Below are 17,055 nucleotides of genomic sequence, written 5' to 3' on the forward strand. Positions count from 1 at the left end.
GGGCCGGGCCGGCTCAGTCCCTGCCCTCACACCATGGCTGAGCGCCCGCCCGCCGCTGACATCATCTCCCGGCATCATCTCCCCGCGCCGCCCCGCGGGGGCGGCCCGGCCCGGCCCGGCCCGGCCCGGCGGCCCTCGGGCGCCGCGGGCGGGGCGGGGACGGCCCGCGGAAATCTGGGCTTTGTCTCCTCACGGCTTTGGAAAGTCACTGAAGGAGGTTCCGGAGAAGGGAACGGAGCTGGGGAAGGGGCTGGAGCTCCGGGAGGTAGCGGGCTGGGGGGCTCAGCCCGGAGAAAAGGAGGCTCAGGCGGAACCTTGTCGCCCTCCGGAACTCCCTGGCAGGAGCATGGAGTCGGGGGGTCAGGCTGTTGTCCAGGCAGCGAGCCACGGGACAAGAGGAAATAGCCCTAAGCTGCGCCAAGGGAGGTTTAGGTTGGACATTAGGAGAAATTTCTTCCCAAAAAGGGTGATGTGACGTCGGAACGGGCTGCTCAGTGAGGTGGTGAAATCACCATCCGTGGAGATGTTTAAGGAAAAGCCTGGAAGTGGCACTCGGTGCGGTGGTCTGGGTGACACGCTGGTGTTTGGTCATAGGTTGGACTCGATGATCACAGAGGTCTTTTCCAATCTAATTGATTCTGTGATCCTATAAATCTGGCCTTTTATTAATTTATTTGTTCCCTTGCATGAGCTGGAGGTGAATGTTACAGGTGCAGGCACAAGGAAATGTAAGAGAATGAGAATTAAATACAGAGAGACTCATTGTGGCAGTGCCCCTTTCCACTGCTGCCCACTGGAAATGTGACCTTTTCCAGCAAAAAAGATCTTTAGGACAGTTCACATGGTAAATTTTAGACCATTTATTATCGTGCTTAATTGCATATTAAGAGATTACTTGATTCCATCTGCTTTCTTAACAGCATCTGACATTAAAGCAGTGAAACTATTTGCACTGAGTGAAAGTGTTTTGCAAACTGTGATGTGCTCTAAAACAGACACCCAGCTGGTGCTGCTGAGAGGGACCAGCACAGCAGCTCACTGTGCTCCCTGTGCTGACAGGCACAGCAGCACTGGGATCTCCCAGCCTCAGGAACACCCAAATGGATGTCATGCTGCCCATCCCTTCTCTGGAAAAATAACGTTTTCAGAGGGTCTGATCTAATAAAGCTGTGGTGGGTCACATGCTTTTATTACTTTTATTACTTGTATTTTGGTGGAATGTAACAAAAATCTGTCATTCATTCAGTTTGGTGGTCTCTCCAAATTGTTTTGCCACTTGGAAAATGAATTAGGGTATCTGGAAGCGACCCCATAGGAAAGAGAAATGAATGCCTTCACAAAGGCAGCCTTGTTCTTTCCAAGCTGGACACAATGCTGGTTTGTTCTGCAGATGGAGACTGCAGCTGGGACATCCTCACACATCACCCAGCAGTCCAAACCCTGCACCCAGGGTGTGCTCAGCCCTGGTGGAGCCAGGCTTTACAGCTGAAGTGCTCCCAGACTGGAGAGGGGTCACAGGGAGGGGCAGGTTTGTTGTGCAGCTCTGAGCAAGAGTTTTAGAAGCAGAGGACAGAAGGCCTAAACCCACAGCAATGTGCATGAAACACCAGTGGCTCTGCAACACTTGTTGTCATACATACCCATTTACAAATATTAGAAGGCCACTTTTTTCTTGCTTGGGTGTAATTATCCAGGATGTCATGGGTAGCTTGAGGATCCAGAGGACACATGCTCAGCTCTCTTTGAGGGTAATAAAGGCAGAGAGCACACTGCTCCTTGGCTGCAGGGGAAAGATGTGTTTTGCTTGTCATTAACACCCAGGTAATTGCAGACCCAAGGGAGCAGTGGTTTAAATTATTGCAAAAGCTGTCATTGAGTGGCCTGGTTATTTGAAAGACACTGGTGTTTCCCTTCCACCTGCACAGATTGTTACAGAGGAAAACATGGTTGCATTTCTGGTTTTTTAAGGTGTCCTTGTAAACACTGCTTCTGCTTCCTGCTGCTGCCTATGCGGGGCAATGGGACAAGGTGTAACAGATAATGTCCAGTTCCAGAGAACAAATTCATTGTTCTACCTTGTTATTTGTTCCATTTAATGAATGCATTAACAAAAAAACCCCAAACCAAAACAACAAACCACTCTATCAAGGTCCATTTGTAGCATCTCTGAGGTAATTAATTATATGTATGCATACCCGTGGCCTGATTCTCTCGCTCAACTATGTATTTTTCTTTTAATGGAGATACCTATCTTTACTATTTTTTATTTGCAGTCACTACATCTAGATTTGTGTTAAGCCATTATTATAATAATTCCATTAATTTTGTTGTGCTAATTTATGACTTAAATTGGTGCAAAAGAAGAATCCAACCTTTCTAGTCCTTGAGATTTCATTCACAGTGAAGGGTGTCAGAAGCAAACCAAATGACACTCATTACCACATGCCATGTTACCACATCAAAAAAACCCTACGAGCCTTGCAGCCACTTGGCAAAGCATATCTGCATTTCCCCTTGCTTCTGTCAGCCTGGAAATGATAGTGTGTTACCATATTCAGGGTAAATGTTTCATCAGATAGGTATTGCAACCACTAAAAACATTCTTGAACAAATTTGTGATTAGCTGTATGGTTTTATTCCTATTGTCTCTGCTGCAGGAGGATACTGGGATTAGCAAATGCAGATTCACATCACTGTTTTTCTCCTCAGGTTAACTACAAACTTAATGCTAATCAAATCCTGTGTGCTGACCAAGGGAATATGGCAGATCTCATTTAAGAAATACTCAAGACAAGTTCTAATCACTTGGTTTCTGCATTATTTCCACATGAATGTAAATAACACGTTCGCTTTCTTAGACTACAGTTGTTTTTATGATGACTGTATCACCTATCCTGTCATCTCTACCAGTAAAAATTATCTCCTCAGAAGTCAACTCCTGTATCCAAACCCATGATCATCCCAAAACCAACCCTGTGAGTACTACAGAAGAAATTCCGGAGACAAACTCTTAGAAGGAAGTCTGTAACAATGGTTTGACTTTTGATTCATTGCCACCTTGTAATTCTAGAAATGTATTTGTGGACATTTGTTAAATCCAAACCTTTTCATATGAAAAGAAACAACCCCAGAGCTGATGTCTTTTGCCAATATCACAAGTCAAGTCTTCTCTTCCAGTACTGGTTCCATATTATTTACAGAAATGGAATTAAATTTCTTCCTTAGAAGATAAAGTTCTATTAAATACTAATGGTAATGTGTCTTGAAAACACCCAAAGTGTCTATTTCTGCAGACACGCCTTACTGAAGTGTTTATTTCCATTTTATGGAAGATGTAAACATTTGAATGTAATCATCTAATTACATGAAATGCCATGGCAGATATTCTGCCCAAGGAAAACTGATTTAAATACAAACTGCTTAAGATTGAACGTCACTAAAATATAATTGAATGCTACATATAACCATGTACTCAATTTCACTAAAGTTACTTGGTTTTGTCAACATAAAAGTGAAAAATACACCATTAAATTATTAGAAAAGCTGGGAGGGTGGATTCTGGGTAAGAAAAATGTAGCACCTCAGCATAATACTTTGGTTATGGTAGACTTTAAGAAATCAAGCACCAAGAGAATACATTGACATGAATTATTGGTATCATGGTAGATAGTTTAACATGAGGTTTTCTGGCAGGAGACAACTTTCATTGTCAGCTGCAGTCTTGCAACAGCCCATGGAAGTTACATGACCTGCAGACATATGTGACTCATGCCATGTGTCACCCTATGAATAAAGTACTTCATTTGCTCAGAAAGCTTTGTTCTACTCAAATAAACAATTTCTTGTTACCTTTGTCTCCTGTTCTTTGCCCCTCAAGCAGTATTCAACATTAACACTTCATATTGATGGTTCTTCTTTTGGAACAGTGATATACTAGTTGTGCACACAACAATTTGTAATAATGTAATTTCTTTCTCTTCTTAGAGATTATATGAAGATATTGAGGAGGGTATAATTAGTCATTTCTTGTCATAAGAGAAGCTGTTCCTGAAGGATATTGTCCCACATTCAGTAGAAGGTTATGTCAGTCTGTACAATACAACAAAGAGATTTTACTCAGTCCTAGGTTTCACATCTTGCTGTGGTATAAACATTCCATGCAGGTCCATATGCATTTCCACATTCACTATGGCTCGACCCAGCTCTGTGAATGTTTTAGCATCCAAGACAAGTAGGAAGGGTGGATCCTTTGGATCACTCTTCACAACACAGGTCAGAACAACACCTGTGACATACAAATGAAGAATTAGAAACACAAGAAATTTCACTAAGCAGAACAGATAACCTCATCTCAAAGTGGAAATAACAACCCAACTTTCTTGACTAAGAATACTGAAACTTGTAAGATTTAATACGAAACTCATGTAACCCCAGCTTTCAGAACATTGTCATTATTTTACCATCATCCTCTTCTTTTGCATCAGGGCTGGGAACAAAAATAGGCTCAGATGGCCAGCAATCGTCCTGTCCCCAGTGGAGCATTTCCTTTGTCTGGGTGTTAAATTTTGCAATCTAAATGGTTGTGACAAAAAGAGAAAAATGTCAGTGACCCTGACAGTGGCTTTTTCCAAAGGTACAACATGAACAGACTGCTGGCAGGGGGGACCAGTGCTAAGAGTTAAGGCAGGTATCATCACAAGGAAAAACACCTGGAAAACGTTCAGTTTTGGAGTCACATTTTATGGCTGCGTAATCACACAATGCTCTTTTAATTTTATTTCATTAGATACAATTGCACCTTTCATTTACGGGCATTTAAGAGTTCACAAATGCTGACAGGTCACAAGAGACCCTTCACTGTAAGTAATGCCCCTCACTGCAGAGAGTCCAAGACACAGAATATTTAAATGACTTGTTCCCACTCACTGAGATTCTGTAGTAAAGCAGGAAACAAGATTTAAACTTGCCATTTTCTAATCCTGTGAGTTATTTTCCTTTTATTGCTACCTCCATATTCCTCAAGTTCCTGTATTGTGCAGTAGGGTGCATATGCCAGAAGGAAGGCTGTTCTTAGTGAGGTGTAAAGATAAAAACATTGAGCCAGATACTGCTATTTACTGAAGGAACAGAGTGTGGATTTTCATCCCACTGAGTGACGAAACCAGTGGCCAGAGGGGATGCCTGGCATTTTCAGTTCAATTCCATTAAGGCTTTTTCTCTACCCATAGAGATGCAGCTCTATTCTTTTTCATTTTGATCTTTAGCCAAAAATTACGTCTACACAGAAGTGAAACTATTCAAATTACTGGAGGAACAATTAGAAAGAATTCTCTCTTCTAGCCAAGATGACAGCACTTTCACTGACAGACTTTACCTAAGGATTAGGGTGTTGTGCTTGCATTCATTAAACTGCAACTGATGTGAAAAAAAGATCCTCCTACCAGCATTTTTATTATATTTGAGTCAAGCAGAGATCATCTACACTGTAAATCCTGAACTTGCAGGTTTGTTTGAGTTATTGTCAGAGGTGCTGCAATAAATTTTCTTGCATCATGCAGTAATCCAGCTTTATTTTGTAATCAGTTGTGATAATTATACACAAGAACCAACAGTGACTGCAATTTGTGCTGCCTTGGAGTCACAGAACAAGAATTGTAAAGAGTGAGTTTGTCCGTGTAATACTGGTACATCTAAATCTAAATACTTTTCCTTTTAATCTATTTGTACTCCAGGCTGTCTCCTTGCATCATGCAAGGATGTAAACAAAGCATTTGCTACCTCTAATAGAGAACTAGCCAGCAAAACAGAAAGCTTCCTCAAAATTAGATATTGTTTTTATATTTAAAATTTATTAGGTAGTTTTGCAATATCTAATTTTTCTGGTAGGGTTCCTAAAGGGAAAAATATTAAATATATACATGTGTATAATACTTCTTTTTCCTTCTCTCTCCTATGTAGTTCCTGGCACAGAAAGTTCAGCCCAATTTAGCAGAAAAGTGAGAGTCTCAGTAACTATTCAAGAGGCTTTCATGGAATATAAAGCCAGAGTAAGAAGCCTGAGTTCATAAATACTTTATGAGGAAAATGGTACAACATGAACTTATCCTCAGGAGAATTTAGGCATTTCATGTTTCTTTGCATGTGAATGACCCAGCAATGGGAAAACACTGACTTTATAAATGTTAATTATACCTTTGTAGGAACTGGACTCCACTGGACTTCTGTTGCAAAGACATATTTGTATTTTTTGCCATTATAGCCATAGTTGATGCGAGGCAGCTCTATCCCTGTGTAAAATAAAGTTCAAGACTTAGGAACAAGGCAAGAGAAAACCTCAAAAGTACATCTATATAGACACACCAACCTTCAGGAAGTTTTGCTCTGTAAAAAACCATGAAACTACTTAACAAAGGTGTTGTATAGACTTTGAATGTCTGAATTTCTAAGAATCTGAAGATGGGTATAAACATAAGTAAGCCAGGGCTGTTAGTTCCAAAGGCAACAATTTTTCATTCTTAGGGATTAATTAGACTGGAATTTATGAGGGTTTTCCTGGTTTAGGTTTTTTTTCCTTTCTTTACAAATATATGACATGAACAACTGGGATAGAATTGGAGGCTACTGTTCTAAGAAATGCCTTTCACCTTAGGCAATTATGTATTTACATATTCCTGTTATCCCCTGATAAAAGCTTAAAAATCCTCTTTCAAAGGCAATCTCTATAAAATGCAGCTAAACTTGAAATACTACTTATAACAGACTTATTTAACTAAAATTACCCTTTTAACAAGTAGATTTTCAAGCCATATTAATAGCTGTGAGATCAGACTTGGAATCCTGTATTAACACAAAACTGATGTAGTATCAGATATTTAAAGGCTGTGTCTCACCTTCACATAATATTTCAGGTTGGCAATAGATGTTTCCATCTTTCTCCTTTACAGCAGTTGCAGTAGAGGGAAGTGTGACTAAATTAGAATCCACTACAGCATCCTGAAAGAGACAAATGATGGAAAAGTCATGGATCTCTAAAAATACGCTTCTAAGTTAGATTTTTCATTGGGTCTGATATTACTATTAACAATTTGGGGATTACACAAATAAGCTTCAAGAAGATCCTTTTTATGGCATTTTAGATTCTGAGGTTTCCATTAGAAATCTTGTTGCACTCAGAGTATTTTAATATAACATAGAATCATTATTTTGAATCACACTGAGTCCTTAGGAATGTTTAGGTACACATGGCTATGGTCCAGAAGTACCATACATTTGAGAATTTAATGAATGAAGATGGGTTTCAAAGAACAAGGTGTAAAATTTTCACTGAAAGTCACCAAGGTTAGGGTTTTGCATCTGCTCAAAATCAAGTTAAAAAACCTAACCTTGGTGACTTTCAGTGAAAATTTGACAAATAGGTGTGATATAATCTATAATGTCCTACTGCTGAATTCCTAAGGTTGCAGAACAGCTGGTGTGATCCAACACATCTTTGTCATTGCTGCAGAGCTGTTTCTGAGACAAGAACAGAGTAGCAAGGTTCTAGGATGTAGAAAGAAAAAGTAATATCCATTCCAAAAGTATCAGGCAGAAACTTGCCCAAGTTGCTGGGCAGCATAAAATCTTCCCTGCAAACAATGATGTAAAGTCATGCTTTAAATTAAACTGAAAGATAAAATCTTTTCTATTCCTGCTATATATCACACTTAAATGAAATCTTCTAGTTTTAATTGAACCATTGCACCAGCTGGGAGCATGCATGTATTGTATGTGGGCTTCCAATGAAATGTAAGAAACAGATTGTGCAAAACCTCATGCATACCCTTGCAGTTAACAGCCAAGTGGGTATATCTGCTTCTATTTGATGGCATTTAACAAATAAACTCATTGGGAAGAAAATGACATGTTCTTACAGCCCTGTTCTCCAGAGTGGATGGTGTCAGAACCAAGATCCACATAACCATGCCCAGCTGCCCACTGCCATTTCTCACAGGACATACAAAACCCAAATCTCCTGCAAACTTTGGATATCACAGAATCAGAAGTTTGCACATAAGGGTTGGCAACTAATAATACACTCGGTATTCACATTGATGTATTTTAAATTACCAAACAAAGAATAGCAAAAGTAATTTTCTTTCTACCTTGTCACACTGCAGAGGAACCACAAATCTTTTGCAGGCTGGTATGGAGGTAAGTTTGACGTTGTCTTCAAAGTCTTTGCCCAGGTTTTTTAAATAAAACATGTCATATAAGCTATTGTCTGTATAGGCAATAATATCAAAAACAATGTGGCCATCCTCTTCATAAGCATTTATATGGTGAAAATACACCATAGCATCCGTGTAAAACTTGGTGGACACTTCTTTTTTAGTCTTCCTGTCTATAAAGTGAAACCAAGTCTGAAAGAGAGAAAACATTATTTGAAACCATTCAGAACCAGCAAATAGTTATTTAGAAAACTGTTTTCTAATGGTAACCATCAGCATTCTAGTCACTGTGTATTTGTACTGAAGGATATTAAGAACTCAGGGTTTGCTCTAGGAGACAAGGAGCTCCAACCTGAAGAAAACACAGAAGTAAAATGAGTGCGGAACAGCTTTAAGCTCATTTTACTTTTGCAAATTACTATTTGGGCTAGGCTGAGGATTGAAGTTTTCCAGAAAAACCTGGAAAATACCCTGCTCTCTTTTTAAGCTAAATAAATCTACCTTGGTCAAGAGTTTCTGTGGTGCTGGTACCCTGTACCTCAGCAAGTCCCATGCGTTGATGTCCAGAGCACATGGAAATAAGATCCTCAGAGAACAGTTTTCCCCTCAGCTTCCACAGTGAAAGACTCTTCTTTTGTTCAGTGCAGGCTTTTCCAGCTGGGCTCTCCAGCACATGCACCTGCACCTGGAGCAGATCTCACCCACCACAGACAGAATTTTGTTTGGACCAGGAGCAACTGGATCTGTCTCAGATGCTAGGGCAGATTGGAATTTCTCTGCTAGCACACACTATCTCTAGCAATGTCAAACTATTCTCTCTCTCAAAAGCTTCAGCATCAGACATTTATTTGAGAAATGTCTGGATACAGGACACAGTATTCCAGAACATACAGCCTCTAAACAAACTGTGCAAAGTAAAAGTCAAGGTTTGAAAAAAAATAAAAAGTGACTACTGAAATGAATGAACCAGATGAAAAACAGAACAGTGTGGAAGAGGTCACGGGCCTGCCTGACTCCATTGCTCAGCAGTAGGAAAAGTACCTTATCATCCTTATTATAGGCAAGGCAGGAAGCCCAGCTCACACCACGGATGTAAGCAGTTGCCATTTTGACAATATCCAGTCTGAAGGGCTGCTCTATGAAGATAATGTAATTCTCTGTGATTCCAAAGCTGTGGTAGTAGCTGGGGTGGAGCAGAGAGCGGGAAGGGATGGAGCAAACCACTTCCAGGTGCTTGAAACAAGACTTCTTCTTTTCTTGTTCTGAAGAGGAATGATAAAAATTAAAATTATATTTCTAATAAATACCATTCCAAACCTGTGCTTGGTAGCAAACCAGGCAGGGAAGAACTGGTTCCTCTCAGTTTTATTTGCATTTTCCTGTTAAGAAAGTGTTTGTTTACTCCTGTATAATTGACATAGAACTTTGCATGCAGGAAGCAGCACAGTGAAATTACTCTGCTGGATCCATTCAGGCACAGCCCTCTTGTCTTTGGATTTGACTCCACTGACTGCTGTCTTCAGAAGTTCCAGCATGGAAGAGAAATATGTTTCATTAAATCAGAAGCATTAAAAAGGGGTTCAAATGCCCCTGTTTTTTTTAACTACTAAGATGTTTCCAAATTTGAGCCCCAGCTTGAAATTTCAAACTGGTCTTTCAGCTGTGGAAAGCCTCTTGATTGTTCAAGGAGGGACAGTCAACATAATAGCAGCTGATTTTCAACAGCAAACACCAAAAAAAGATCCTGAAGGGAAAAGAGCAATGGATTTTCTCTGTGAAAAATGGATAGCACTTCAGCAAGGGCCAGTATTGGCCAGGTTAGAGAGGAATTAACTCTACATTAGGTTTTATTTGGTATCATACTTGCCTATAATCATAGTATCAGCATTTGAAGAGAATTTTCATTTGCAAAGAAATTAAAATTTACAACTTCAAATTATATGCACTGGCCTATAGACAAAATTGTTTTAGAATCTTCATCTAAAAGTAAGGTTCTTCCTACTGAAACACCCTGTACACAGTAGTCAAGAAGAGCCTTTGTAACAACACATGCCCAAACAGGCTAAGCAGTTAATATGAAGTTCACAATAAGCTGAAATTAAGAAAATGAACCCCATTGGTTACAAGAACAGCTGCATCACCACCCTTGCCCTTTGAAGAAAAGAAATTGCTAACAAGTTTCTAGAAAATACCAATAACAGATATATCTTACCTGGTACAGAGGAAGGAATCCTAAATAGAAGGTATTTTGTCTTCCCTTTATCAACTATTGAAGTGCCCATGTTGAGAACATTTCCAGTGCTGTCATAGTGTGGATGAGAAGTTGCCAAATTTACAGCTACATATTTGTTGTAGTCAACCTGGAAAGTAAAACAATAAGAGATTTGAGAGATGTGTAAGAGAATGAAAATGGATCTCAGCTAACACCACAAAATCACCAGATTTTTAGCCCTGGCAGCCTTATATTGGCATCCCATTTACAAATGGCTTCAAAATTTAAATAATTAAAACAAATTACTTGTGTAGGTATTCAAATTATTTCCTTATTCAAGGCTAAAACAAGTTGCAGAATCTGAATTACAGCCACTTCCCCATTGAAGCCATGTAATATCAGGGAGGATTAGCTATGCAAGTTGTTCTGCAGATGCCCATTTCACCCTGAAAGCACTTTATTTAACAGGACTGTCTGGCAATCATCTGGAGCAAAAGGATTTCTATTTTATCTAAAGTTTGGTAATTGTACTCAAACTGTAGTGTGGGCTAGAAAGAAAAGATTACATATATTTCAATATCTCAAGTTGTCATTTTAATAATTAAATAATATCTTACATAAGGTCCTTGAAAAGTAGTCATATAACTGACCTACTGATTTTTTAATTATGTAAATAATTTTATAACTACAGATACATAATAATGGCAATCACCCAAAATAATCATGTAACTGTGCTATTATTCCTGCAACCCTCCCTAGATTATGTACAAGTGAAATTGCTTCAGAACTAAACAGGATTTAAATTAGAACTCAGGAGTTCTTAAAAGGCATCTTTTATCTTTTGGTATCTTCACTATTTCAGTTTACCACGATTTCAAAAGTAAGGCAACAGTAGAAGAAAAGTATTTTGTGTCCTGAACATGTTGAAGGATCCTTATGAGTCAGCCTGAAATTTATTCATCAGCAGACAGGGAACCAGAATGACAGATGGTTGTTTGTACCTTCTCCAATGTCTCCAGAGTCTGTGGATTAATTTTCCTGATGAAGTTAGTCTCACCAGTAGCATAAAACTCATCCCCAGCTTTCATAATGTTGATCAGACAGTTGTCCGTGAACTCAGGAATGGTGTGAGACAAATAGGAGAATGCCCTGTTCAGAGGGAAATTTCGTTAGAGCCACGGAAGCCAGAGCTGCTTTTCCCCCACATGGAGCACAGGTGACCCTGCAGGGCCACAGACCTGGGGCCGCCTCTCCCTGCTGTTCCCTCTCCTGGCAGCTCCCTGGGAAGGGTGGGAAAGCAGAGGAGATGAACAGCTCCAATGCCCTTAGCCTGGGTGAGGGTTAAGGACATGCAAGTAACAGTTTTTCCACACACAAATGGGCATCCAGGCCCATTCCTGCTGTCAGCTCTAGGACGTGCACTGGTTTATCAGGATGGGTTAATTACACACTCTCCTGTGCCTATCTTGGGAAAATTTGGTCTACCAGTTGCTACCTAAAAGGTGTTAGGTTGTTTCAGTGTATGCCTTCATAAAATAGATGGATTCATGAACTCCCCAATGGAATATTTTTGTTCCCATTGTTATTCCGTATCACAATTATGATTTCAAAGGAGATTGAACTTCGCACAGGCTTGACAGTTTTCTTTTCCAGTGTATGATTTCATCATAGTCACTAGAAGCCAAGAAAAAGTTGCCATATCCCCTTTTTTTGAACTTAAAATGCCAGAGTTACTCTATTGCTATTGGAAGAGGGAACAAAATTTCATCTCAGGGGAGCAACTTACAACATATCAGCTCTTTTGAAATAACTGTCTGTGTATGTGTCCTTACCAAATATCAGGTTCAAGGTCACTGGAGGTAGTTCAGTGACAAGGAGAGAAGAGTGACCTATTTGGACTTGTTAGTGAATCCCTACAGGCAATTTTACAAGACCAAGGATAACACGATGGCCTACACCTCACCTTTCTGTTAAATCATCTTTAATCAAGAAGTTTTTCTGATTTTTTGGTAGTTATTGATGCTTCTCCTTTTTTTGTTGAATAGACTTTGTATTAATACCTTCCCCATTTTTAAATATTTTTCTTTATTGTTGCTTCTCCCCTTACAGAATATCAAGATGTTTCACCAACACTGGAGAAAGAAAATGTTTTTTATATCATGTACTTGTGTTACTAAATAAAGCAGCAAATATTGGTGAGAAAATGAATTTTAAATATTTGCTTTAGACTAACCCATAGGCAGGACGTATCTCTTGGCCTTTTCAATATTTAGCAATTGTAAATTTACAGATCAACTGCTGTATTTGTACATATGTGTCAAGGGTAAACAGAAAAACTGAAAAGAGAGGTAGATAGAAGAATCTTGTTGGGAAAAGCATTGCTTACTTGGCAAATATGTTTTTGCATGGATCTGGATAAGCCATAGTCCCAAACTCAGACACCACAATTCTGTTTGCTTCTATGTTGCAGTTGTACGTGTCACTTCGGAGATATTTACTTCTGTAGTAAACTTCACCTTAGGAAGAACAAACAGGTTTCAATCACATTTTATACTTAGTCCTTCAAAAAATTAGCACAGATTTCCAAAGAGCCAAAGTTCCTCAAGAAGCTATCCTTTAGCCAGCAATAGTTTGGAATGAAACCAACAATGTCCCCAACTCCCTGTTTTAAAGGTTTTATAGTTGCTGAGATTGGTAACAATTTGTCAAGATTCTCTGACTCCCACTACTGATACTGGGGAACTTTTGAAGGGAAAGGAGGGATTTGGACAAACTTCCATAAAATAAAACAATGTGTGCAAAAATGATTAATTATACCATCCATATGAGATGTGAAAAATCTCCTGTATTGGCAAAATTTAGTTATGGGAGTAACAGATTGCTTGAAGGAATCAACAGTTTAATGAATCACTATACTTGAACAAACTGAGCTCTGTTTGCTTTAGGTAAGTAAGATATACTGGCAATGTTAAAAACACCAATTATTTCTTCGTAGGTTATTTTGTTAAGGATGTAGAGCTGGACATGCTAGAGATCTTAGATAGGCATTAAATGCTTCCAATCACAGAAATGGGAACTAAAAAGTAAACACTAGTATTTGAGGATAATAGGAGTAAATCCCATTTTTTAAATAGATGCATATTTTTCACCACAAGAATCCAGGTGTAAACCATCCTGTCTCACATTATGTAACAACTGAATGGGTGAAAAGTGCTTCAACTGAGGAAAAAAGAAAATGGAATTGTTTGGGGTAGATAGCTGCCCGGTTTTCCTCTGTAAGGATGACAAGCAGGAGGAAGGACTGTAGGGTGTCAAATATCCTAAGTAAGATTTGACATGTGAAGTGGCACAGTGGCCCAATTTCTCTCCTGGCAGCTGTTACAGCTGCAGCCAAATGCCAAAAGGGGATAGCTGGTCCTCCTTGAAACTGGCTGTTCATCCAGAGCAGAACAGCCTCTGGGCACTACAGCCACTGCTTGTGGCTGAACCATTCCAAACAACAAAGGTTTTCTTGCCCCTGCAGTGACCTGCCCAGAGCTGGGTTTGTGCTGTCCTGGGGCTGCTGCTGTTCAGCAGCGCTGAACTTGGGCACTGCAGAAGAAAGGCCAGTGTAACATCTCCCTGCAAACAGCCCTGCAGAGGTGCTCCAGCTGTGAAGGGTGAGGTGTGAGGGGTGTGTGGAGAGATTCCCCCACAGCAGCTCCCCCCTCACACGCCATTGCAGACAAAGCTCACAACACTCCAATCCAACTCAGAACAGAATTAGCAACATAAGGCACCAAAACGTGTGTTGTTGAGCTCCTTTCAATCCAATGTGCAACCACTTACCATTTTTAAAAGTAAAGCTGTGCAGCAGAGCCAGGCCATCAAACCAGTGGTTGTACTTGCTGTCCCCTATCGTGTGCATGCCTGGGCCATTCCGCAGCAGTATCCCTTGCAACCAAGTGGGCAACTGCCCTATAAATAGAAAGGAGTTATCAGTATCCATTCATTTAGGCATGGAGAATGTTTCAGCATAATTTTACTAGAGGCTTCATGTAGTCAGACAGATTGTGTGTTGAGATTTGCAGTACCATATAATTATATTGGTGTTTGGGTTAACCAAACTTTTCCCTACTCAAAAATGTGGCACTAGTGACATTTTGCATTACTATTGCTACTGGAGATTACTATAAGAAAATCAGATTGCTGGAATGTAATTTGTTAATTATCTGGAAGCAAATAAAATTGGACCTTTCCTTCCTGCATTCATATTTTACAGTGATACATTTAAACCCTTCTACTCGTGCCAGAAAAAGCTAGAGCTTATCAGAGATAAACATATTTTATAGGTTATATGACTTGCACTGGCTTTCAGCACATCATCTTAGACTTCAGGCTAAATTAATTCCACTCATTAGATTACACAGCATAATATAATGTCATTTGAAAAGTGCTTTTCTGACACTAGTCAAAATGTAGTGTTTTGTACACAAATAAAGTATAGGAATATTGTACTGAAAATGTATAAGTGCTGTTGAGATTTGAATCATAAATGTTCCTCATCAAAACCCTGCCAGAAGTGCATCACCTACAATTTGACTCACAGAATAATAACAATTAAAGAATGTCAATAGGTTTAAAGAGATGAACAAAGCCATGTCAGATATTAAATAAAAAGCTTGGCTTGCTTCTTTGTTCATAAGTCTCCTGAGGGTACATTTAGGATCACATACTGCTTCTCCACACAATTCCTGCACTGGGTATTGCCATAGCATAAAAAGCTCTTCAGAACTTATATTTCTACTTATAATTTAGTTTGAGACACCCCAATGATTATGTTGGCACACTTTCTTGTTAAAATCCCTTTACAACACCTAGAAATGTTCTCCTGTGGACCTTAAAAATTAACTCGTTCCAACCTCTGCCATGGGCAGGTCCACTAGACCAGGTTGCTCAAAATCCCATCCAACCTGGCTCAGAGCAATTCCAGAAATGGGGCACTATCATTAGTGCATAACTCCATTAGGATTACAGTTCTGGAATACATGAGGTACATAAAAAATTGTTGACACAATGGATGAACTTTCACCATCATTATTATTGTTGTTGTTATTTTGTAGAAGAGCCTGGAAAACTAAACCTTACTCCCCTTTCTAACACAAGAAACAACAAAGCAATAACTATAGTATATTTTTATATGATGATTTTGCTGGGAAAGATAAGAAAGGGGAAAAGATATATTTAAAGAACTGTGGACTTAATTCAGTTTCTGAAATTTCTGGTGCAATTCCATGTAATTTCTGATACAATTTCAGTATGAAAAACAAGAAGAGGGTCATCTAGTGAGGTTTTCAGATAATTAGCAGGAATTAAGCACTTCTGTACTTCACACTGGATGCCAAATCAGCATCCAAAAGGGCTAATATAGCTTTAAAAATGTGGACCTTATTTTCTTTAATGTGTGAGGACACATTAGTGATACATATTTGAAATCCCCAAATATTTGGACATTTATTAACTATGGTAACAACAGAATCTCAGAAAATCACATGGCTGTAGGGTTAAATTGCAGCTGGTGTTAGAAGTGTGATGGAGATTTACAAAACACTGGCAGAGCTCAGGAACATAAAAATATTTCACGGGGTCATGGCTCTCTTTTACTTTCTTCAGCAATGAAGGAACATTTGTTTGTATGTGTAACTTTGCCTTCTGAAATATGCGGGCTTTGTTCAAATAAATTATTGCTTAATACAGATCAGGTCTGATATATTGTTTGTTTGCAAATAATTTCAGATGTTTTGACAAATTGTTATCTTGAGAAAAAAAAATGAAAGGCATAAAACCATAAAAGCATGAAATAATTCAAAGGCATTAAAACAAAGCACTTTGTCTGATTTGACACAAAACTTTTTCCAATTCAGCCACCAAACAGAACAGCAACAAAGCCAAGATTTACTAAGTAGAGGTTCCCAGCAGCAAACCTCTGCTGTAGCTGGAGGAAAAAATGTCGTCTGTAAAGTGAAAGAAATCGGGAAAAATAACAGGCTGGTCGGATGTCATCCCTAGAGAGTGACTTTTAACTGTCTCGCCTAAGGATACTCTGCAGTTTCTCCTGGATTATCTTCTAAACCCTCTTTCTAACGCTACCCTGTGGCATCCTGCACTGGTGCTTCGCTGCTTAGGAGCGCTGCTGGTGGAGGGCCCCGCTTCGAGAGACCCTCCCCAGGAGCCGCGGGAGGGCAGGGGAGGCTGCGGAGAGCGGAAACCGAAAGTGTGAGCAGGGCCATGGGGGACGCGGGGTCCCAGGGAATCCCGGTCTCTCCCTCACCACCAGCTTCACTGAGTCCTGCTCAAACAGACTTGCGAAAAGTACACAGAAATCCTCACGGAGTGAGAAAAATGCCCCAGCAGGGTCACTGATACTATCTGCGATCAGTCCTTTAAACACAATTCCCTTGTACCTCTCTCTGAGTTTCCCTTTTCAGTGCTGCTCTGGTGAAGAAGACTCGCAGTTTTTACGGATCGGAAAACACCGAAATAGCGGCTCGTTTTCCAGCGGACTTTCTTTCACTTACCCCGCACCTCAGCTTTTATGGGCTCTGGGTGCTCTTCCTTATTCCTGCCGTATAGCGCATCCATGTCGGATGAAATCCC

The 17,055-nt window shown here is 39.7% G+C and overlaps 1 protein-coding gene across 1 annotated transcript; it reads right to left on the reverse strand.

The window, feature by feature from the left end:
• Nucleotides 1–4,112: 4,112 nt before the first annotated feature.
• Nucleotides 4,113–17,055, reverse strand: BCO1 (beta-carotene oxygenase 1). The gene is made up of 11 exons (XM_062500213.1): nucleotides 16,977–17,055; nucleotides 14,248–14,376; nucleotides 12,806–12,935; nucleotides 11,421–11,568; nucleotides 10,420–10,567; nucleotides 9,249–9,469; nucleotides 8,142–8,399; nucleotides 6,891–6,993; nucleotides 6,193–6,287; nucleotides 4,461–4,572; nucleotides 4,113–4,285 (listed from the first exon to the last, which is right to left on the reverse strand). The coding sequence occupies exons 1-11, from the start codon at nucleotides 17,038–17,040 to the stop codon at nucleotides 4,113–4,115; spliced, it is 1,581 nt and encodes a 526-aa protein (XP_062356197.1). The 5' UTR covers nucleotides 17,041–17,055.

This window comes from Cinclus cinclus, chromosome 11 (genome assembly GCF_963662255.1).
Source record: "Cinclus cinclus chromosome 11, bCinCin1.1, whole genome shotgun sequence".
Classification (NCBI taxonomy): Eukaryota; Metazoa; Chordata; class Aves; order Passeriformes; family Cinclidae; genus Cinclus; species Cinclus cinclus.